Source organism: Pantherophis guttatus, chromosome 2, assembly GCF_059756535.1.
Source record: "Pantherophis guttatus breed Tessera chromosome 2, ASM5975653v1, whole genome shotgun sequence".
Classification (NCBI taxonomy): Eukaryota; Metazoa; Chordata; class Lepidosauria; order Squamata; family Colubridae; genus Pantherophis; species Pantherophis guttatus.
Genome location: NC_142064.1, coordinates 137,814,554 through 137,834,423, shown reverse-complemented (window position 1 = coordinate 137,834,423; position 19,870 = coordinate 137,814,554). Strand labels below are relative to the sequence as shown.

The 19,870-nt window shown below is 45.3% G+C and overlaps 1 protein-coding gene across 2 annotated transcripts; it reads right to left on the bottom strand.

Moving 5' to 3' along the window:
• Positions 1-3,504: 3,504 nt before the first annotated feature.
• Positions 3,505-18,801, bottom strand: LOC117662753 (myosin light polypeptide 6). Of its 2 annotated transcripts, XM_034412334.3 has the most exons (7): positions 18,490-18,801; positions 18,110-18,137; positions 13,383-13,526; positions 12,420-12,593; positions 12,132-12,209; positions 8,314-8,353; positions 3,505-3,811 (listed from the first exon to the last, which is right to left on the bottom strand). In XM_034412334.3, the coding sequence occupies exons 1-6, from the start codon at positions 18,490-18,492 to the stop codon at positions 8,325-8,327; spliced, it is 456 nt and encodes a 151-aa protein (XP_034268225.1). In that variant the 5' UTR covers positions 18,493-18,801; the 3' UTR covers positions 3,505-3,811; positions 8,314-8,324. The 2 variants fall into 2 exon arrangements, with proteins under 2 accessions (XP_034268225.1, XP_034268224.1); XM_034412333.3 differs by lacking the exon at positions 8,314-8,353.
• Positions 18,802-19,870: the final 1,069 nt, after the last annotated feature.

Genomic DNA, 19,870 nt, shown 5'->3' with positions numbered 1-19,870 from the left:
CAATTCTGTACCTGACAACAACACATGCCAAACTGAGTAACGCTGGCATTGCTGTATGAGAACTGTATCTAAATGCAAGGGCAGCAACTAACAATATTTGTCGCTTCTTGCTCTCTTCCTGCTCTCTTTCTGTCCTATGTTTCACTTAGCAACTGTTTCGCTACAATAGATTGGGGGAAATGCTAAATAAGGACTGCCTGTTCTTGTGTCACCAGGAGCAGCTGGACAAGTATTTTCCTATCACATGAGAATATTCATGTGCAATCTCTAACTTTGCAGCATCCTCTTTATTTTCTCTTGGCTTTGGCTAACAAAACTAAAAATTTTGCTGATTTTTGACCGAAAAATTTTGCTCAATTTTGACCGAACACCTTTTGCTTTGGAATGTACCACACAAATTTTCGTTGAAAATTAGACCAGTTTTCATACTGGAAAGTTCACAACAAGGGAATCGAGTTTAAAAACAGCTGTTTTAAAAACTAGAGTACCTGAACATTTGGCAAGAAGAGTCTTTTCTCTTGACTTTACCACTTAATAGCTAAATTAATTCAGAGTAAAATTAAGAGTACACTCCCTGTCTAACAAAAACAGTGATGAACTGTGAAAGAAAAAGTAGAAGATTAAAAGCAGTTTTTTTAAAAAGTCAGCAAAGGAAGGAAGTGACCTCTGATAAATCTGATGAGAGTTAAAAGGAGCATTTGAGGTCAACCCCTTGTCTAATGCAGAAATTCAAATTAAAGTATTCCCAGGAGATAAGTATCCAGTCTTTGCTTGATTGTGTTGAATGAATGAGGCCATTTATCTGGGCCATTGGTTCCACTATCAAACTCTTTACAAGTAGGATATACTTTTCTAATCTATTGAAAAACATTCAAATATTCAATGTTGGATAACCATTTGTCTGAAGTGGTATAGGGTTTCCTGCTTAAGCGGGGTTGGACTAGAAGACCTCCAAGGTCCCTTCCAACTCTTGTTATTCTACTCCATTTGTCTTTGCCATAGCTAGATTTTTGAGATTGCAAACATTTCTTATGGTGAGCCTGATTATCTGACAACATGATTAAGGGAGGCAAGACTTTATGATGGCGGGGAGGGACACAATGAAAACTACTCTCTTTCCTTAGACAATTCGATTTGAGCCTTCAAAAGATTCATTTTTATTATTTGTTTAACATACCTATGACTGACAGATCTTGAAGCAGTTTGGGATGCATATACGGTAGAAATAAATGAACAAATTTTTATTTTCCATGAAGTACTTATTTAGAAAGCAAAAGATAAATGGGTGATGGGAATGTGAGAAGATAAACCTGGAAGAAGGGTTGTGTGAATAGTAAGCAACATTTTTTTTACAGTTTTCTGTAGATTCCAGATGCTCTAGAGGGCACTCTTGTTCTGAGGATTTTGTTACTCAAGATGATTTGTTGCCTCAGATTGGGATTCTGAAAATTATGGTCTCTATCCATCTTAATATGGCTAAGAGCTACTGCACCAATTACTGTCCTAAAAACAGTATCACAACAGGCTGATGTTTAATTTTCTTTTGAAAACTTGCCATTAACCAGCTGTTTGACTATCCACAGGTAACAGCATCTAAAATGGTTCTTACTGTAAAGAGAGTGTTAATGGAAGTGCGGAACACACACAGGCAAATTGTACTGAGGGTCAAATACTTTTTCATAACCGAGCTGACAGGAGTGGATTTCCCCCCTCCTCCCCCCTTTTTTTTTTTAACCGCTGGCCATGTAGAAATAGAACACGTAGCCAAATGTTCTATGTAAATATTCTGTGGAGTGCTGCAGGATGAGGATCAAAGTGCGGGCATTTTTTTTTTTTTTTTTATGAATCTTCTATGCAGCTTACTCACGAGGTGATGTTTCAGTCTCCCACTTAACAGGCTTGCTTCTGTGATGCTAGCTGGTTCTCCCTGCTGACTCACAGAGCAAGAATCCATGTCGAAAATAGTTGTTTCTGCTTTGCTCTAAGGAAGGCATTGCAGAATTGAGTTGGCAATCTTTCATAAGAGGTGGTGGTGGTGATGACGAACGGGTAGGCGAAGCTGCTGCCGTCTCCTTTCTCACTGAACTCCCTCCTCAGCAGCCGCTTCCTGCTCAACGTGCTCCAGCGCTCTTGCCTTTATTTGGTCCTGCTACGGGTGCTGTTAAGAGGTGCTACTAGCTGTCTCATTCGGCCACAAATACCTTCTCTTCCTTTTAAGAAAGGCAAAGCTATCCTTGGCTTGGACAATGGAGCTTAGTGCCTGAAAGGGGCATCGATTTAATGCCAGATTTTCCTTATGCTAACGTATCCTTGGGAGTCCCTTGGGAGTTGGGCGGCATATAAATGCAATAAATTAAATTAAATCCTATGTTAAAGCAGCTTGTGCAAATAAAAAACAGATCGGAAGGAAGGAATTAGCACAAGGCCACACTGGAATAATGCCCCGACATCTACATGTGCTTCTAGGAGACTTTTTCCAATTATAGCAGGGGGCCATTTTTAATGGCCACAGCACTGAATAACAGCCTAGTTATTGTTCCGTTGTATTTCGTTATTTCCTTCCTATTTGTCCTGTTTTATTAAATAAAACATTTTGAAGTCAACCAAAGGCTGCACTGTTTACGAACCCTCATAAGGGAGGCAAAATTCCAAGCCAGTTTCATAAGCTCCATTTGTGAGCTGAATAATGAATGATGGATGGGCAAGATGATCCAGGAACTCAAGCCTAAAGCTTTGGTTACCTGCACGTTCCTTTTATTGCTTGTTTCTACTCTTGGCAAGGTTGTTTCTAATGATTCCCTGCGGATGCAAGAATACGGGTAGTCCTTAACTTACGATCACAATTCAGCCCAACATTTGTTGATAAGTGAGACATTCGTTAAGTGAGTTTTGCCCCATTTTGTGACCTTTCTTGCCATAGTTGTTAAGTGAATCACTGCAGTTGTTATTAACACAGTTAAGTGAATCTGGCTTCCCCATTAACTTTGCTTGTCAAGTCGCAAAAGGGGGTCACATGACTACACTCGTCATGAGTTAGTTGCCAGGCATCTGAATTTTAAATCGCATGACCGTGAGGATGCTACAATAAGTATGAAAAATGGTCATAAGTTACTTTTTTTCAGCAGCATTCAGCCATGGTGGCGCAGTGGTTAGAATGCAGTATTGCAGGCTACTTTTGCTGACTGTTGATTGCCAAGGGTTCGGCAGTTCAAATCTCACCAGGCTCAAGGTTGACTCAGCCTTCCATTCTTCTGAGGTGGGTAAAATGAGGACCCAGATTGTTGGGGGGGGGCAATATGTGGACTCTGTAAACTGCTTAGAGAGGCTGTAAAGCACAGTGAAGCAGTATATAAGTCTAAGTGCCATTGCTATCATAACTTTGAATGGTCACCAAATGAACTGTTAAAAGTTGAGGGCTTATCTGTACTTCTCTTTCCAACCAAATAGAACCCAGGTATGTTTGTTGCTTATCCAATCAGCCAAAAGTATAAAAGTGACACAAGATAGTTCCAGAACAGTTTATTAAAGCAACTGGGAGGGAGAATCAGCCACACACTTCTCAAGTACTCAAGTGATGCAATACAAGCCAGGCAGCCTGGGGTTTGCTGTTACTCTGGAGCGCCCTTCTTATGGGTCACTCTTTTCTCCCGTAACTGTCCAAGAACTAAACCGAGAGGCTGGAGAGGAGGGAACCAAAAGCAGTTTTATACATAGGTAAAAAGGCACAATCATGTGATGGATAAACTGGAGGAAGGTTTCAGAGAAGAAGCTGGAGGTCATCTTCAGCCGCTGAGGACCATCCGCACCAACTCTGGAGAGAGAGAAAAAAAAAACACGGTGTGAGACTCCACCGGCTAGTCAATACGGGGCCAGATTAATCCTACCGGGGAGGGAAAAATGGGACCTGCCAGAACATGGGATTTAGAACTGGCCAGAGACTGCAGCGTTATGTGGAAGAACCGTTTTTGTAGAGAGGTATTCCTGAGAAACAGAACATCCAAAGCTCCCTCTTGCAGGTTGGGCTTGTAGGAGAGGTGACAATATTCTAATAATGTTAAGCTTCTTCGAAAAGATATCGCCTTTTGGTTCCCCCCCCCCCCCCAAAAAAAGACTGACAGACAAAAAGACATTATTTTTTTTCTCCCCAGAAGTCCAGTTTGAAATCTGTATCCTGCCAGTAACCCAGATTAGGAGGCCAATGTATCCCCTTCCCTGCACTGAGATACAGGTAGTCCTCAACGGCCACAACCGGAGCCCCAAATTTACATTGTTAAATGAGAAGTTGGTTAAGCGAGTCACTGAAGCTTTTAAATGACTAACACAATTATAAAGTAAATCCGGCTCCCCCACTGACTTTGCTTGTTCAGGTGGTTGCCAAAAGGTGATCGCACGGCCCTGGCGGGATGCTGCAACCATCCAAAATACAGTATGAACCAGCTATCAAGCATCCGAATGTAAATCATGTAACCATGGGAATGCTGCACTGGTCATAAGTTACTTTTTCCCCCCAGTTCTGTTGTAACTTCAAACAGTCACTGAACGAACTAAGGTTAAGTCGAGGACTACCTGTACTAGGGCTCTGCCTACAACCTATGCAGCTTCTTCCCCCCACCCCACCCCCCATCCATTCAACTACAGAACTACCGCCACCAACACCACCAATCTCCCCAAATCTGAAACTAAAGCAACAAAGTAAGAAGGCAACACGGGCAGAGAAAAGAGATGAGATTACAGCTGCTTCTATCGCTATAATATGCCAGGCATTACAATTCTGGAGCTCATCCTAGGAAGGTAATCTGCTTCTGGCAGAGAGGAAGAGTAGTTGGAGAGGCACTCAGCTACAGCAGAGGAGGACTCAGCTTTCTGGCTGAGCCTACCTAGGAAGAAAGCGGGCGAGGGAGGAAAAAAATAAAATAAAGGCAGGCAGGCGGCAGCTACAGCGCAGGGCTATAAAGAAAGACTGTCCACTTGACCTTCGGCTGAGGTGGCGGTTGAAGGCTGAAAAGAGCTGGAGGGCTGCCAATCCAGTTTTACTATATACTGTAACCACGCTGCCAATCGTGGACTGGTTCCTACATTTCTCCCTGCTTCTGAATAACGGAAGGAAAGGTTATAGAGAGCTATTTTGATTCTCACAGCCAAATCCAAATTCAGGGCAAATTTAAAATCAGCACGAGCATGTCTGCATGTACACACATACAGGTATCTTGAATATATGCTTTGTTTCCTAGTAGGAAAGATACACGGTCCCTTCCTACGGCTCACTTATAAATACTCTTGTACCCAAACCCAATCTTCACTCCTACCCCCGTTTACAGCCTCATGAAACATCCAGCTTCATCTGCCAAGAATACCCTCACCAGGAGAAATATTTACATTATCAGATAAATCTGAAGGTTTCACGAGTTGTATAGTGAATTCCCAAATAAAGAACTCATCTCTCCCCCCCCACCACCTCCAATGCACTCCTGTTTATATAGACCCTTCACTAAGAGCAGGGGTCCCCAATCCCTGGGCCTCAGCTTGTTTGGAACTGGGCCACCGAAGTGGCGGGTGAGCGCATGCACAGCTCTACTTGCGCACGAGTGTTCACCTGCCGCTTGCATAGATACGTCCCCCCTCCCACCGGTCCACAAAACTGGAAAGGTGAGGGGAGGCACTGACTTAAGAGGCATGGTGGATACAGTCTAGCTCTCACGCCAATGAGGGTGCAGGGCGCTCTGTCAGCATGGCCGCCCTGCTCCACAATGCATTCCGCTTAACTTTGGGTGCTTTCATACATCCATGTTTTGTCTTCATAGTTCTACATTACAATTAGGCCAGAGTGAAAGTTATTCAAGGAGAGAATAAGATTTGGGAGAGATACCAGTTTGACCGTCAGGAAAAAATAAATAAAAAAATAAAATAAAAATAAAGTAAAGCTATGAAGGTTAGCATTTTGGAGTTTCTGATGCTGGTTAAGAAAAACCGGCATGGATTTGTATATGTGGGGAAAACTCGGTAGTACCCGCTCCATATGCCTGATTTGAAATCAGAAACAGACTGAAATACTAGTGAGATCCTAACCCAGCAAAGATTCCCTTAACAGCAGCTCTGGGACTTAGTTGTGTGGCATGTGTGCGCACACACACACACTTACTTTCATAAGCGCCAAGCAAAATTACAGAAAAGCCAAGCCTTGCTTGCTAAATTCACTCTTTGGGTGAGATGAAGAAGAAAGGAAAAATTGAAGGCGGCTTCCCCAATTTGGGGCCCTTTAAATGTGTTGTTTTTCACGGTCCAAAATTTTTCAGCCAACACTGAGAGATGTTGAGAGTTCAGCGCCAACATACCTGGGAGGTACCAGATTGTAGCAGGCTGGTTTAAAGCCACGATTATAGTTAGTCTGGAGAAAACCAGAAGGAAGTGGTGATGCAAAGGGAAGGAAGGAGAAACAAGACACTGGTTTTTTTTTTCAGATTCGTGTAACGCCACTGCAGAGGAGAACAAAGTCTTACTCTGCTGACTCAGAGGACAAGACCGAATCTCCTGAGCTTAAATTTATAGGAGGGTCAAATTCAACAGAACACGAGAAGAACCTTTTTAACAGCATGCTAAATCAACAGCGGCATCAAGTACATAGGGAAGAGGCGTGCCATTTTTCCAGGTATCATTTGGCCTTTGAGAGGCATGATGGAGGGGCACACTCCACAACATAGGCACACAGCCCACACAAACAGCCGGCTTTTCCCCCAAGCTCTATTCGATGTAACTTTACAATTACAATGAAATGCCGTTTGTGCGATAGTTCCCCAAGAGCCGAGGCAACCTTGGCTAATTGGAAACCTAGCTACAGGTAGTCCTCGACTTAATGACCACACTTGAGGCCAAAATTTCCGTTGCTAAGCAAGGTAATTGTTAAGTGAGTTTTACCCCATTGTATGACCTTTCTTGTCACAAGTGTGGAAGAAAGTGAATCGTTGCAGTTGCTAATTGAGTAACTTGGTTGTTAAGTGAATCTGGCTTCCCCGTTGACTTTGCTTGTCCGAGGCTCACGAAAGGTGTTCACATGACCCTAGGTCACTGCATAAATATGAACCAGTTGCCAAACATCCAAATTTTGATGTGACCATGGGAATGCTGCAACAGTCAAAAGTATGAAAAACAGTTGCAAGTCCTTTTTTCGGTGCTGTTGTAACTTCAAATGATCACTAAACGTATGCTTGTTAAGTCGAGGACTATCTGTTTTGGACACCCCATAAGAGGTCCAAGGCTACAGGTTAGCCCAGGGGGTCTCCAACCTTGGCAACTTTAAGCCTGGAGGACTTCAACTCCCAGAATTCTCCAGCCAGCTTTGTGCTTTGCTGGCTGGGGAATTATGGGATTGAAATCCTCCAGGCTTAAAGTTGCCGAGGTTGGAGACCCCCTGGGCTAGACTAGGGATTCAAACAGGCACTCCAAAAGAAAGAAATGGCAAGCTATTTCCAGACCATGGTGAGGAAAATCCTCTGATGGTGATATATCTTCACTAAACCTGTAAATCAGTTTTATTGATCTTAAAAGTTCTAATCCAACAGCAATGTTTGGGCGAACTCTGGGGCTTATGCTGAAACCTTCAGGAGGCTGCAGGCATGAACTGGATACTATAGGTTTCCTATAGATCAATAGAGACGGTTGGACTAAATTATTTCTAAGGATCACAGCTTTAATTTCCTCTGAACCACCCTGAGAACTCTAATGAATTGAAACCATTAAGATATTCCCCCCCTCTCCTGATTTTTAAAAGGCACTTCAAGGATACTAAGGATTTTCTAACGTAGTCACCAATTAGCCATTTGCTGGTGAGCAACCCATTTCTTCAGGCAGCTCTCGGCTGAGGCTATCCTGGGAGCCATCACACAGAGGGAACCCAGCTCATATGTATTAGAAGAGGAAGAGGATGGTACAGGACCTTTTATCATCTACAATGGCAGCTCAAGGCATATTGATTACCCCCAGATCCAGGCCTTGAGCCCTTTTACCCTTCTAAAGATTAAACATTTCCCCTTATACTGCCACTGACAGTCTGAGGTTCCACAGGCACAGTCTTGCTTTAAGCCTAGTCAGAGCTGCCTCATTTTCCTAGCCACCTTTGCTTAGAATACACATAGTCAGCTACATGCAGAGACATGCTAGAAGTTGGGGAGAAATGGAGGAAGATGCCGAATAAGAGAAATTGGGAAGGAGGGGGGAAAAAGTAGAGCGCAAACATCTTCCTTTTTTTTTTTTTTCGGGCAGCAAAAAAAAAGGGAGGCTGTTAAAAAAAAAAAAAGAATAGGTTTGGAGGAGGCGTACCCCATTTGAATTCACCCTGATAAGATGTGTCTCACAAATGCTGTAGAAAGGAAAAACATCAAAATTGATCAAGCAAATTAAATAAAAACAGACACATGGAACACAACACACACTACACATCACGAGGGACCACTGCAGTCTCTGCTGTACTTATGTTCACAGTCAAATGCAGCAGACACAGCACAAGGTTACAGGGAGCTTTTGAGGCAAGGGAGTTATTTGTACATAGACAAACTAGCTTGACTCGCACATCAACTTCTTCCCCCAAGTCGCCCCTTCTTAACAAGCCAACAGTCCCAAATCACTTGGATTCCTCACAGGATATGTAAACTCCCACAACACAAAGCAATGGAAAGCTGCCATAGCACTGGCCCCTTGCTTAATAGGATTCGCAAACATATTGCTTGAGGCCAGTGCTTCTCAACCTTGGCCCCTTTTAAGACGTGTGGACTTCATCTCCCAGAATTCCTAAACCAGAGTGGGTGTTGAAGTCCACACATCTTAAATGTTGAGAAACACTTCTAGACAGGTGGTTTGTTTTTTTTTAAAAAAAACAAGGGGACAATTAGCAGCCACCGGCATGATTGGCAGCTCCTTCACTTGGTGACCAAAAACCACCAACTACTCCATATTGTTAAATATAGTCATTTACCATGGAAGGAATAGACAATCAGCGGCCCTCTACATCTTTTGGACCAATTCCCACCAGCTCCAACCAAAAAGCAAGAAATGGAGGAGAGGTATTCAAAAATACTTAAGCGCTCCAGGTTGCCCACCTTCTCCCTAATAATAATAATAATAATAATAATAATAATTTTATTTCTATACCGCCCTTCTCCCGAAGGACTCAGGGCGGTGTACAGCCTATTTAAAAACATAGAAACAAAACAACAATTAAAATTTAAAATCATTAAATAATTAGGCTCCAATTAAAATCCCAGAAATTTAAAATACCCCAATTTAAAACGTTATGTTAATAGCCCGGCCTGGCGGAACAACAGGGTCTTCAGAGCGCAGCGAAACACCCGGAGGTCGGAGATCTTACGTACTTCCGGGGGCAGTTCATTCCACAGGGGTGGGGCTCCCACAGAGAAGGCCCTCCCCCTGGGTGTCGCCAGCCGACATAACTTGGCCGATGGCACCCTGAGGAGACCCTCTCTGTGGGAGCGGACTGGTCGGTGGGAGGCTATTGGTGGCAGAAGACGGTCTCGGAGGTACCCGGGTCCTATGCCATGGAGCGCTTTAAAGGTGGTAACCAACACCTTGAATCGCACCCGGAAGACCACTGGGAGCCAGTGCAGCTCGCGGAGGGGTGTCACGTGGGCGCAACGAGTTGCACCCATAACCACCCGCGCGGCCGCATTCTGGACCAGTTGGAGCCTCCGAGTGCTCTTCAAGGGGAGCCCCATGTAGAGAGCATTACAATAGTCCAACCGGAAGGTGACAAGGGCGTGAGTGACCGTGCGCAAGGCGTCCCGATCCAGAAAGGGCTGCAACTGGCGAATCAGGCAAACCTGATAAAAGGCCCCCCTGGCCACGGCCGTCATGTGCTCTTCTAAAGACAGCCGTGCGTCCAGGACACCCAGATTGCGAGCCCTCTCTGTGGGGGGCAAGGATTCACCCCCAATAGTCAGCGATGGCACCTGCTGACTATATCGGGGCGCCGGAAGCCACAGCCACTCGGTCTTGGAGGGGTTGAGTCTGAGCCTGTTCCTCCCCATCCAGGCCCGCACGGCCTCCAGGCAGCGGGACATCACATCAAGGGCATCGTTGGGGTGGTCTGGGGTGGAGATGTACAGCTGAGTATCGTCAGCGTACAGATGACACTTCACCCCAAAACCACGGATGATCTCACCCAGCGGCTTCACATAAATGTTGAACAGGAGGGGCGAGAGGACCGACCCTTGCGGCACTCCCCATGCGAGATGCCTCGAGGTCGACCTCTGTCCCCCTGCCAACACAAACTGCGAGCGGTCGGAGAGGAAGGAGGAGAACCACCGCAGGACGGTGCCCCCTATTCCTAACCCCCTCAACCGCTGCAGCATGATACTATGGTTGATGGTATCAAAAGCCGCTGAGAGGTCTAATAGGACAAGGACAGAGGAGCAACCCCTGTCCCGAGCCCTCCAGAGATCATCCACCAACGCGACCAATGCCGTTTCTGTGCTGTACCCCTGCCTGAAGCCCGACTGGTACAGGTCTAGATAGATAGCTTCATCCAGGTGCCAGGGAAGTTGTCGTGCCACCACGCTCTCAACAACCTTCGCCACAAAACGAAGGTTGGAGATTGGACGATAGTTGGCTAATTCAGCCGGGTCCAGGGAAGGCTTCTTGAGGAGGGGCCTCACTACCGCCTCTTTCAAGGTGGCAGGAAAGGCACCCTCACTCAAAGAAGCACTTATAATCCCCTGGAGCCAGCCTCGTGTAACCTCCCGGGAGGCCAGCACCAACCAGGAGGGACAAGGGTCCAATAAACACGTGGCGGCACTAATCTTACCCAGAACCCTGTCCACATCCTCGGGAGTCACAGGATCAAACTCCTCCCAGATAACATTCTCAAAACCTGCCCTTGTCTCCTCCCGTGGACTCATCCAGTCGGAGTCCAAGTCATCCCGAATCCGAGCGACTTTATCATGCAGGAATTGCACAAAATCCTCAGCACGACCCTGCAAGGGATCTTCCCGCACTCCCCCCCGGAGAAGGGAGTGGGTCACCCTAAACAAGGCGGCTGGGCGGTTCTCTGCAGATGCGATAAGAGCGGAAAAGTGGTTAGACTTTGCCGCTTTTATCGCCACTAGGTAGGTCTTGATATAAGACCTCACCTGTGTCCGGTCGGAATTGGATTGACTAGTCCTCCAAATGCTCTCTAGGCATCTTTTCCGACGCTTCATCTCTCTCAGCTCCTCAGAGAACCAAGGAGCCAGTTGAGATCGGCATCGGGTCAGAGGCCGCAAAAGCACGATGCGGTCCAAAGCTCCAGCGGCCGCCCTTTCCCAGGCGGCCACCAGCTCTTCAGTCGAGTCATGTGTTAGGGTCTTGGAACGGCCCAAGCTCCGTCAGGAACCTTTCGGGGTCCATCAGGCGCCTGGGACGGAACCATCTAGTTGGCTCCGTCTCCCTGCGGCGGGGAAGGCGGTAGGAAAGTCTAGTTGGAGGAGCGAATGATCTGTCCATGACAAGGGTTTAATATCTAGGTCCCCTCTACCAAGATCATTCAACCACTGACCAGAGACAAAAATCAGGTCCAGAGTGTGTCCCCCTATGTGAGTTGGGCCTTGAACTAACTGGGTCAGGTCCATGGCCGTCATGGAAGCCATGAACTCCCGAGCCGCCTCTGACGCCTCATCCGCGGATGGAAGGTTGAAATCCCCCATGACGATAAGTCTGGGGGTATCAACCGCCACCCCGGCAATGACGTCGAGTAGCTCGGGCAGGGTCGCTGCCACGTGGCAGGGAGCCAGGTACGTAGCCAGCAAACCCATCTGCACCCCACAGCCCCACTTCACACAAAGGGACTCACATCCGGCTATCTGAGGAACAGTGGTCTCCCTCGGACAAAGACTTTCCCTAATAATCACCGCCACTCCCCCACCCCTCCCCTGGGCCCTAGACTTTACCTGAACTTCCTTCTACGTCAATAGGAAAGAAAAGGTGTATTTATACTATGTGAGAAAATACACACACTACTGAAAACCTTGCAAAGCATTCCCAATCCCAGAGTTTTCCATCCAACTCCCCAGAGTAAAGAGATATCAGGCCCTTTGAATCATGAAAGGCAACTTCAAGGCCAAAAGCATGTTCAGGTCCCTGGGCTTCACCTTCATAGTTGATGCAGCCATTACTGTCTTCATGGCCGGCCACAAGCATCTCTACCTCCTCTTCCGTCATCTTCTCACCTGCAGGGAAAGACAGATGGGTTTAGAAATGATTTGATATAGATCGAGTCATTTAGCAAAAATGACCCAGTAGAAGCAGTAGTTTTAAACTCGGTGAAGAACAACCAACACCCTCAACATCTTCAAGTTCCTTTTGTCGATCGCCTCAAGATGTGTGTTGAACTGACTTCTCTCAGAATTCTCAGCAAGAACAGCTAAATGGAATCTTACCTAGGGTGACAAGAACATGGCGGATCTCTGCTCCCATAACTGTGCCGTTTCCCTCCTTGTCGAAAACCCTCAATCCTTCCACGTAATCCTCAAAGCAGCCCTGATCCTTATTCTTGGCGATAGTTTGCATCATGGGCAAGAACTGTTCAAAACTTAGTGTTTTCATATTCATTTCTGAAGGCAGGGAAGAGAAATGAGGGGACATGAATAAGATGTACCTCTCCACATGATGGACCGCAAATTATATCCTCAAATCTCAAAATTACATCCTTTTGAATTAGGATCTGGATTTCTTCTTTCCTCAATATAATTTAAACTCCACATTAAAAAAATAGTTTAAACTAAAGGTTGGAGATTTTGCTCATATTGCTATAGTAATGGACCCAAAAAACAAGACAGAGTTAATAATGCCCTCTTCTAAAAAAAGTAGAATTGAGTCTTAACATCAGGAAAACAAAAGTAGTTATAACAGCAGTTTAAAATCAGCAAGGAAGAAATTGAATTAGTTCATCTTCCTTGCATCAAAAATTGTTCACCATGGCATTTCTACTCCTGAAATCAAACACAGGATAATCTTAGGCTGCATTGCAATCAGTCTGATTCCAAGAAAGCTTCTTGTTCCTCACAGGTGGTTCTTAAAGATAACAATGCTGGCTGTCTGTGGCTACATTCGGAAGCTCTCAGATGACCAACTTTGGAAGATGGTCAAGGTAGGGCTAGGGCAGTAGAAAGCACACTGGAGCACCAGTGAAGAACAGCAGAAAATAAGGCCAGGGTGCCATGATATCTGCAGCCAATCCCAAGCTTTGCTGGCTGAGGAACTCTGGGAGTTGAAGTCCACAAGTCTTAAAGTTGCCACGGTTGGAGACCCCTGATCTAGATAAAAGGCAGCCTTTAAGGCAAGAGCGGCAGCACTTTCCTCCATAGCTCACCCCCAACTGATACAGTACAATATGCGCTCACCATCGCTCTTGGGGTTTCCCAGAACTTTCATGACTTCAGCATTGGTGGGGTTCTGGCCCAGGGCCCTCATCACATCTCCACACTGGCTATACAGGATCTTGCCATCACCAGTTCGGTCAAAGAGCTGGAAAGCTTCCTTGAACTCTGCAGAAGGTCACAAGGAAAAAAGCTTAGGCAAAACAAACATCATTCTAAGCAAAGGGAAAGGAAAGAAAGCAGCACCTCAGCTATCCCTTTCCATCCACAGAAAGCAGAACGTCAGGAATGATATTTTTCATCATTTTTATACCCCCCCCCCCAAACTTACTTAGAACTTGACATAACATCTTTAAAACTGTAGGCCTTCTTTTGCAGTGACACTCACTGCTAAGACTCAATGAGTCTCGGCTTCAAATCAACACACCCTGGCTTATGCTCCAAATATATACTATGCTAGAGCTTGAAAATCTACTTGTTTAGTGGATAGAATGTTAAACCAAGATTGGAGATTGCCCAATTCCCTTTAAACATGAAACTCACTCTTAAATCTCTGAGCTGCTCATTCTCTGCTTCACTTCCCATACAAAATTATTTTAAGGAGGTGGAGGAGGATGGTAGAGCTCTATATCCCATAGTTTATTTCTTGGAGCAAGACCAGGATAAAAATGGAGCAGATGGTCAACGCCTACGTGCTCTCTGCTAACTGCAGTGGGCACTCCCTGAAGAATACAAACGCTTCGCTAAATTAGATCCACTTCTACCTAATCCAGCATCCTGTGCAAGAATCACATGGTGTCCAAAGGAAAATTGTCTAGCCATTTCTGTTCTAGGATCGGGATGAAAAACGGAGAGATCAATCAACTGATTTACATGGCATTTTATGCCACTTGTGTTGCATGGTTCTAAAATCATGTGCTGGCCACAGTAAATCTGGAATGTACACGTTTATCTGTGTGAAGGTAAAGGACAGAGAATTTGTGGATGGGCATTCCCATAGCAAATGGTCAAATGAGGGGCAGTTCGTAAGTTTGATCAAAGCACCAGAACTGAACACGGGGAGCCCCAGTTCTGTTTGTTTTCTATAACTCAGCAGTATGTTGTCAGCAATGTACTTGAGATTTTGGCCACATTATTATTACTAGTCCATTGGTTATGCTGATTGGGCCTGAAGGGCACTGTAGTCTAAAATGATGAACTTTGACTGTAATAAAGGTTTGATTATACTCCAAAACATCTGGACTGATCCAAATTGGAGAAAGCTTTTTTTAAGTCTCTCCCAGCACATGATTTTAGAACCATGCAAAGCAAGTGGCATGATTTACATCTTTAAAAAGAGCCTTGATAGTACAGTGGTTGGTGCACCGTCATTAACACAGCTGCCTGCAATTTCTGCTGGTTCGAATCTCTCCAAGGCTCAAGGTTGACTCAGCCTTCCATCCTTTCTAAAGGTAGGTGAAATGAGGACCCAGTTTGTGGGGGCAATAAGCTGACTTTGTATAAAATATACAAAAGAATGAAGGCTATTGCTTAACGCATTGTGAGCCGCCCTGAGTCTCCGGAGAAGGGCGGCATATAAATCAAATTAAAAAAAAAAAAAAAAATCAGTTGATCTCTCTCTTCATTTTTCATCCTGACCTAAGGCACCTAGACAGACTAGTATATGGACAATTGTACAAATAAGGATCTTGTGATCACCTTTTGCGACCTTCTGACAAGCAAAGTCAATGGGGAAGCCAGATTCACCTAACAACCAGGGTACTAATTTAACAACTGCAGTGGTTCACTTAACAACTATGGCAAGAAAGGTCGTAAAATGGATCAAAACTCACTTAACAAATGTCTCACTTAAGAACAGAAATTTTGGACTCAATTGTGGTCGTAAATCAAGGACTACCTGTATTGTCAAGAGATTGATTTTTAGTTCACAGAAAAGTCTTGCTCTCCAATTTAAAATGTGGACAAATGAATTATACAACTGTGATGTTTTTTAAAATGCTATTTACTGAAAGAATTCTGTTTAGCATATATAACTCTTCCCTAAGGGTATCCCTTCTCAGGTATCCTTCACAGAAGTGGTATCCTTCACGGCTCCTCCTTAGGTCCAGTCCACTATTCTAACCACTCTGCTATACTGCCATTTGTTAGGAGTCAAGAATCCATAAAAAGCAGAGTAGTAGCTGAGGCACATCAAAACAAGCATGACACAACGCAAGGCCATGTAATAAAATCCAAGTTTCCTTCCCATGCAAGGTAACACACAACAGACTACTTCCCCATCTCTTAATTATTTTCACTCAAGAAAATGTAGCACTGGAGGTGGGGAAATTCAAATTAAACACTTTTCCTGCAACTAGAGGTTATTGGGGGGGGAGGTGTAGTGAGGGGGGGGGAATGAGTTGTAGCCAAAAAACTTTCTACCTAGGACATGGATTCAGGCTCACAATTGTTGATCATACAACCTAAAGCAGCCCTCTTCACCTGTGTGGCAATGCTAGAGGCTATTAATGCATCAGATATCCTAGCTTATTTCCAGGAATCAGGCAGAGGATATTTTCTAGATAAGATTTTTCTAGACAACTTCAACCTCCAGAATTCCCCAACTACTACTGCTGGCTGGGGAATTCGGGAAGTTGAAGACCGTACCGCTTAAAGTTGCCACGGTTGAGACACAGATCTTGACTCATTAATCAAAGATGCCAGTTGCAGACATGTCTCACTAAGCTGTATTCTTTCCCTACAGAACTTTTATACTTTTAAAACTTTTTTAAGGCAATTAACCGAGTGATCCAATGGTGAAATTGTCAAAATGGCTCTTAAATTGCAAGTAAAATGCATTAGCCATCTCTTTTTGTAAAAATTTAAAACTTAGCTTTTTTGCTGCCACAATTAATACCAAAGGATTCTGAAGGATCCGATGCCTTCATCAAAACAGTGCATGTACAAAAAAGCTTTTGTCATCTGCCCCCACACCCTAAGGATGCCTCTAGTTAATAGGAAGGCTAGTCCAGAAGGAATAAGTGTTTAAGGTCAAGTTCCACAGTGAACAACTGAAGTGAGCTTGCTAATACATTTTTTTTAAAGCTGGATCTTCCATTTGAAGCTAATTTGGCTGGATCAAGAGCCCAATCAACATACTACTTTGAAAAATTACCATTCCTTAAGTGGTGCTTTTTAATTAAATGGTGAGATTACTTTTAAGAAAAGCAACTAGTCCCTCCTCCCAAATATTTTGTGTTTTTGTATTGACTGATCTTGGTTAGGCAACAATAAATTAAGCACATGAAAAAAATAAAAAAAAAACCATCCCCCACATTTAGATGAAATCAAATTTAATCCAAGCTCAAGAAACCTTTGCTCCATTTGACAGCTGTGCTCTCAACAGGGCTGATGCATAAAGCATGCCGGCATCCAACAAAAACTTCAGAGGGGATCAGACTTTGCTGGGGCTGGCCTGGCAAGACCTCTCTCCAACTGGGGTGGGGTGGGGGGACTGAGCAGCTATTCCTACTAAGAGAATCAGATTTATTTCAATGGGAACCTGGATCTCCAACTGCTGGTCAGCTGTGGCTGCTGCCCTTAAGACCTTAAGAGTTTCAGCCAGCCTTGCAAAGGAATCCGCTTCCAGATTGGAATGTATTAATGCGACAGCTGCCAACCCTTCCTGCTCCAAAATGAGTTTCTTGCCCATATAAGGAAACCAACAGAGCCGGCTATCCCGGCGCCCATCTTTCCTCTTCTTTGAAAGCACCTTCTCCTCCAAACGGAGAAAACTAGCTCTTCCAAAACTGCACGGTTAGGGTTAGGGACCTTTCCCTGGCAGTAGCCAAACCCGCCTTGCAAAAAAAAAAAAAAAAAAGTCAGCAGCTTCTGTGGCCGGCCGAAAGAGGAAGAGGGTTAGGGAGGCAAAGAGTTGTCTGCATCCGCCTTCTCCATCTGCATAGCCGAGGATTAAACCAGGATCGACCCTCCCGGGTTAATAAGGAACGCTTCCGACAAGCTAGCTTCCACACTCTAAATTCTCCCAGCTCACCTTTTCCATGCACAAAATCCTAACGTTATCATTTGGCTAAAGAAACAGAAAATGGAGGCCACTGGGCGCGTCCTTTCAAGCAGCCTTAACCAGGAAATACATCATGCATGATGAGCCATGCAGGGAGGTGATTTTTTTATTATTATTTTTTTTTAAAAAAAAAAAACGCAATTCAGGTAGAAAGGCAGAGCCGAGCCGGGCGTGAATCTTGAAGTCAAGGGAATGAGAAGTCGGGGAGGACAGAATCGTCGGTCCCCACAAAAAAAGGGCTGAGAAAGAAACCCGGCCTACAATGCACAAGTTACACACACACACACACGCAGGACCGCATTGATAAGATGAAAAACCCGGGCGCGTTAGCAAACGAGCAGGAAACGGTGTTAAGAATCGCGGAGAGGGTGCTGGTGGGGAGTTGCTCTTTTTCCTTCAAACTCACCATTGAGAAGCAATGATCAAGGGAGTGGGGAGGGGGAGAAAGGAAAAAGGCTAGAAGAATCAAAGGAAGGAAGGAGAAAAAAGAATTGTAAGCGCAAATTGCCCCCCCCACCCCAAAAAAACCTTTTCACCCTTAAGACTATCGGAGGGCGTTGAAGGGAGAGAGAAATGGGGGGGGTGCGTGTTTCCCCCCCTTCTCCCTTTATACCCCAATAATATTCTACCTTCCAATGAATAGCCCAATGCGGGGGAAAGACAAAAAAATAATTAAAAAAGCACTTACCGGCGGTCTGATCTTCCGAGAAGTCACACTGCAAATCAAATCCGAGGAGAGAATAAAAGGTGTGTTACTTGGGGAGGGGGAAAGAGGAAAAGAAGCCAGCCGATTTCTTCGCCCAAAAACTTTCCCCTTTCCACTGCATTTCCCGCCCTGCAGCCGACTTTTATTCTTCAAGTCCAGCCGACTCAATCAGAATAGAAGCTGGAAGGGACCTCAGAGGTCTTCTAGTCCAACCCCCTCCCCTCCTCCTCCCGCTCAAGTAAGAAACAATTAAGAGACCGTCCTACAATACACAGCAACCGCTCTTCGAACGGCCGCAATTAAGAAACCGTCCTGCAATCTTGACCGGCCTCAAAACTTCGCCCGTTTTGCAAAGCACTCACCATTGTTGCAAGCAGAGCTGAGCGTCGCTCCGAACGTTCCCTCCTTCCGCCCGGAATGTGTGCGAGCTCGGCCCGGGAGTGGCTCTTCAAGTCACCGCGCGGGTCTTCGCCTCCGATTGGCTGATGCCAAAAAATGGAGGGGGGGAAGAGAAGAGGAGGAGGAGGAGGCGGTTCCAAACGTTATGCTTAAAAAGTTGCGTCTCGTACGTAGCCGAAATGGGGAGGCGGGGCTTTCCCACCCTTCTTTCTGACATAAAGCAGAAAGAGAAATACGGTAGGGGCGACTTGGGCCCACGGAGGAGTTAGAATCTCGCGTGTCGTCGTAGAGGCCGCTGAACGAGATTGTTGCATTGCACGTTGGGGATTGTAGTTTTTTTTTTTCCCCTTTAAAACAGAAGTTGGGGGAGAGAACTACGGACCCTTTGTGACTTGTGGACTTCAACTCCCAGAATTCTGGGAGTTGAAGTCCGCAGGTCGTAAAAGGGCTGTAGTTCCCCATCCCTGGTTTAAAACAAGGCGAGAGGGAGGGGCTCATATTGCTGAGTTAACTCAAATTAAACCATCAGCTGTTTTTGCAGGACCTGGTGAAGAACCGTGATTTAGTCAATCAATCCCATTTTCTGGCGTTGTACCAGGGGTGAAATCCAGCAGGTTGTGACAGGTTCTGGAGAACCGATAGTGGAAATTTTGAGCACTTCCGAGAACCGGCAAATACCACCTCTGGCTGTCCACAGAGTGGGGTGGGAATGGAGATTTTGCAATATCCTTCCCCCAGGATTGGGGAGGGAATGGAAATTTTGCAGTATCCTTCCCCTGGAGTGGGGTGGGAATGGAGATTTTGCAGTATCCTTCCCCTGCCAGGCCCACCAAGCCACGCCCACAGAACTGGTAGTAAAAAAAAAATTGGATTTCACCAGGGGACTGACACTATCAGAAAGGTCTAAGAGTATAGTATACTACACACTATAGTAGCTGTGATAGGCGGCAGAAGTTGATGGAAAATGAAAGACTACAGATGAAAGGTTCTGGTGACTCTTTATCGGGATTGACTGTGTTCAATGATGGATCTAGCCCAATAACTCACAGACAAATTCTTTTTCTCAATTGGATTCCTTTATTGCAGGCCTAGGTGAATCCTAGGCCCTATGGCACCAGAGGTCACTGACCTTAGATCTTTGTCTTTCAGGTATACATCTGGAACAACTGGAGTACCTCGTGGTGAGAGCTATTATACCCAGGAGGAGGGGCCAGGAGGAAAGGAGTGGCTATGGGAGTTATGGGATGTGTGGTTTGTTAACCCCTGCAGGGCCAGGTGCCTAGGGTGGCAATACAGTTAGACATTTACTATGACAAAACCCCCTCTAAATGTCTAACTGGGTAC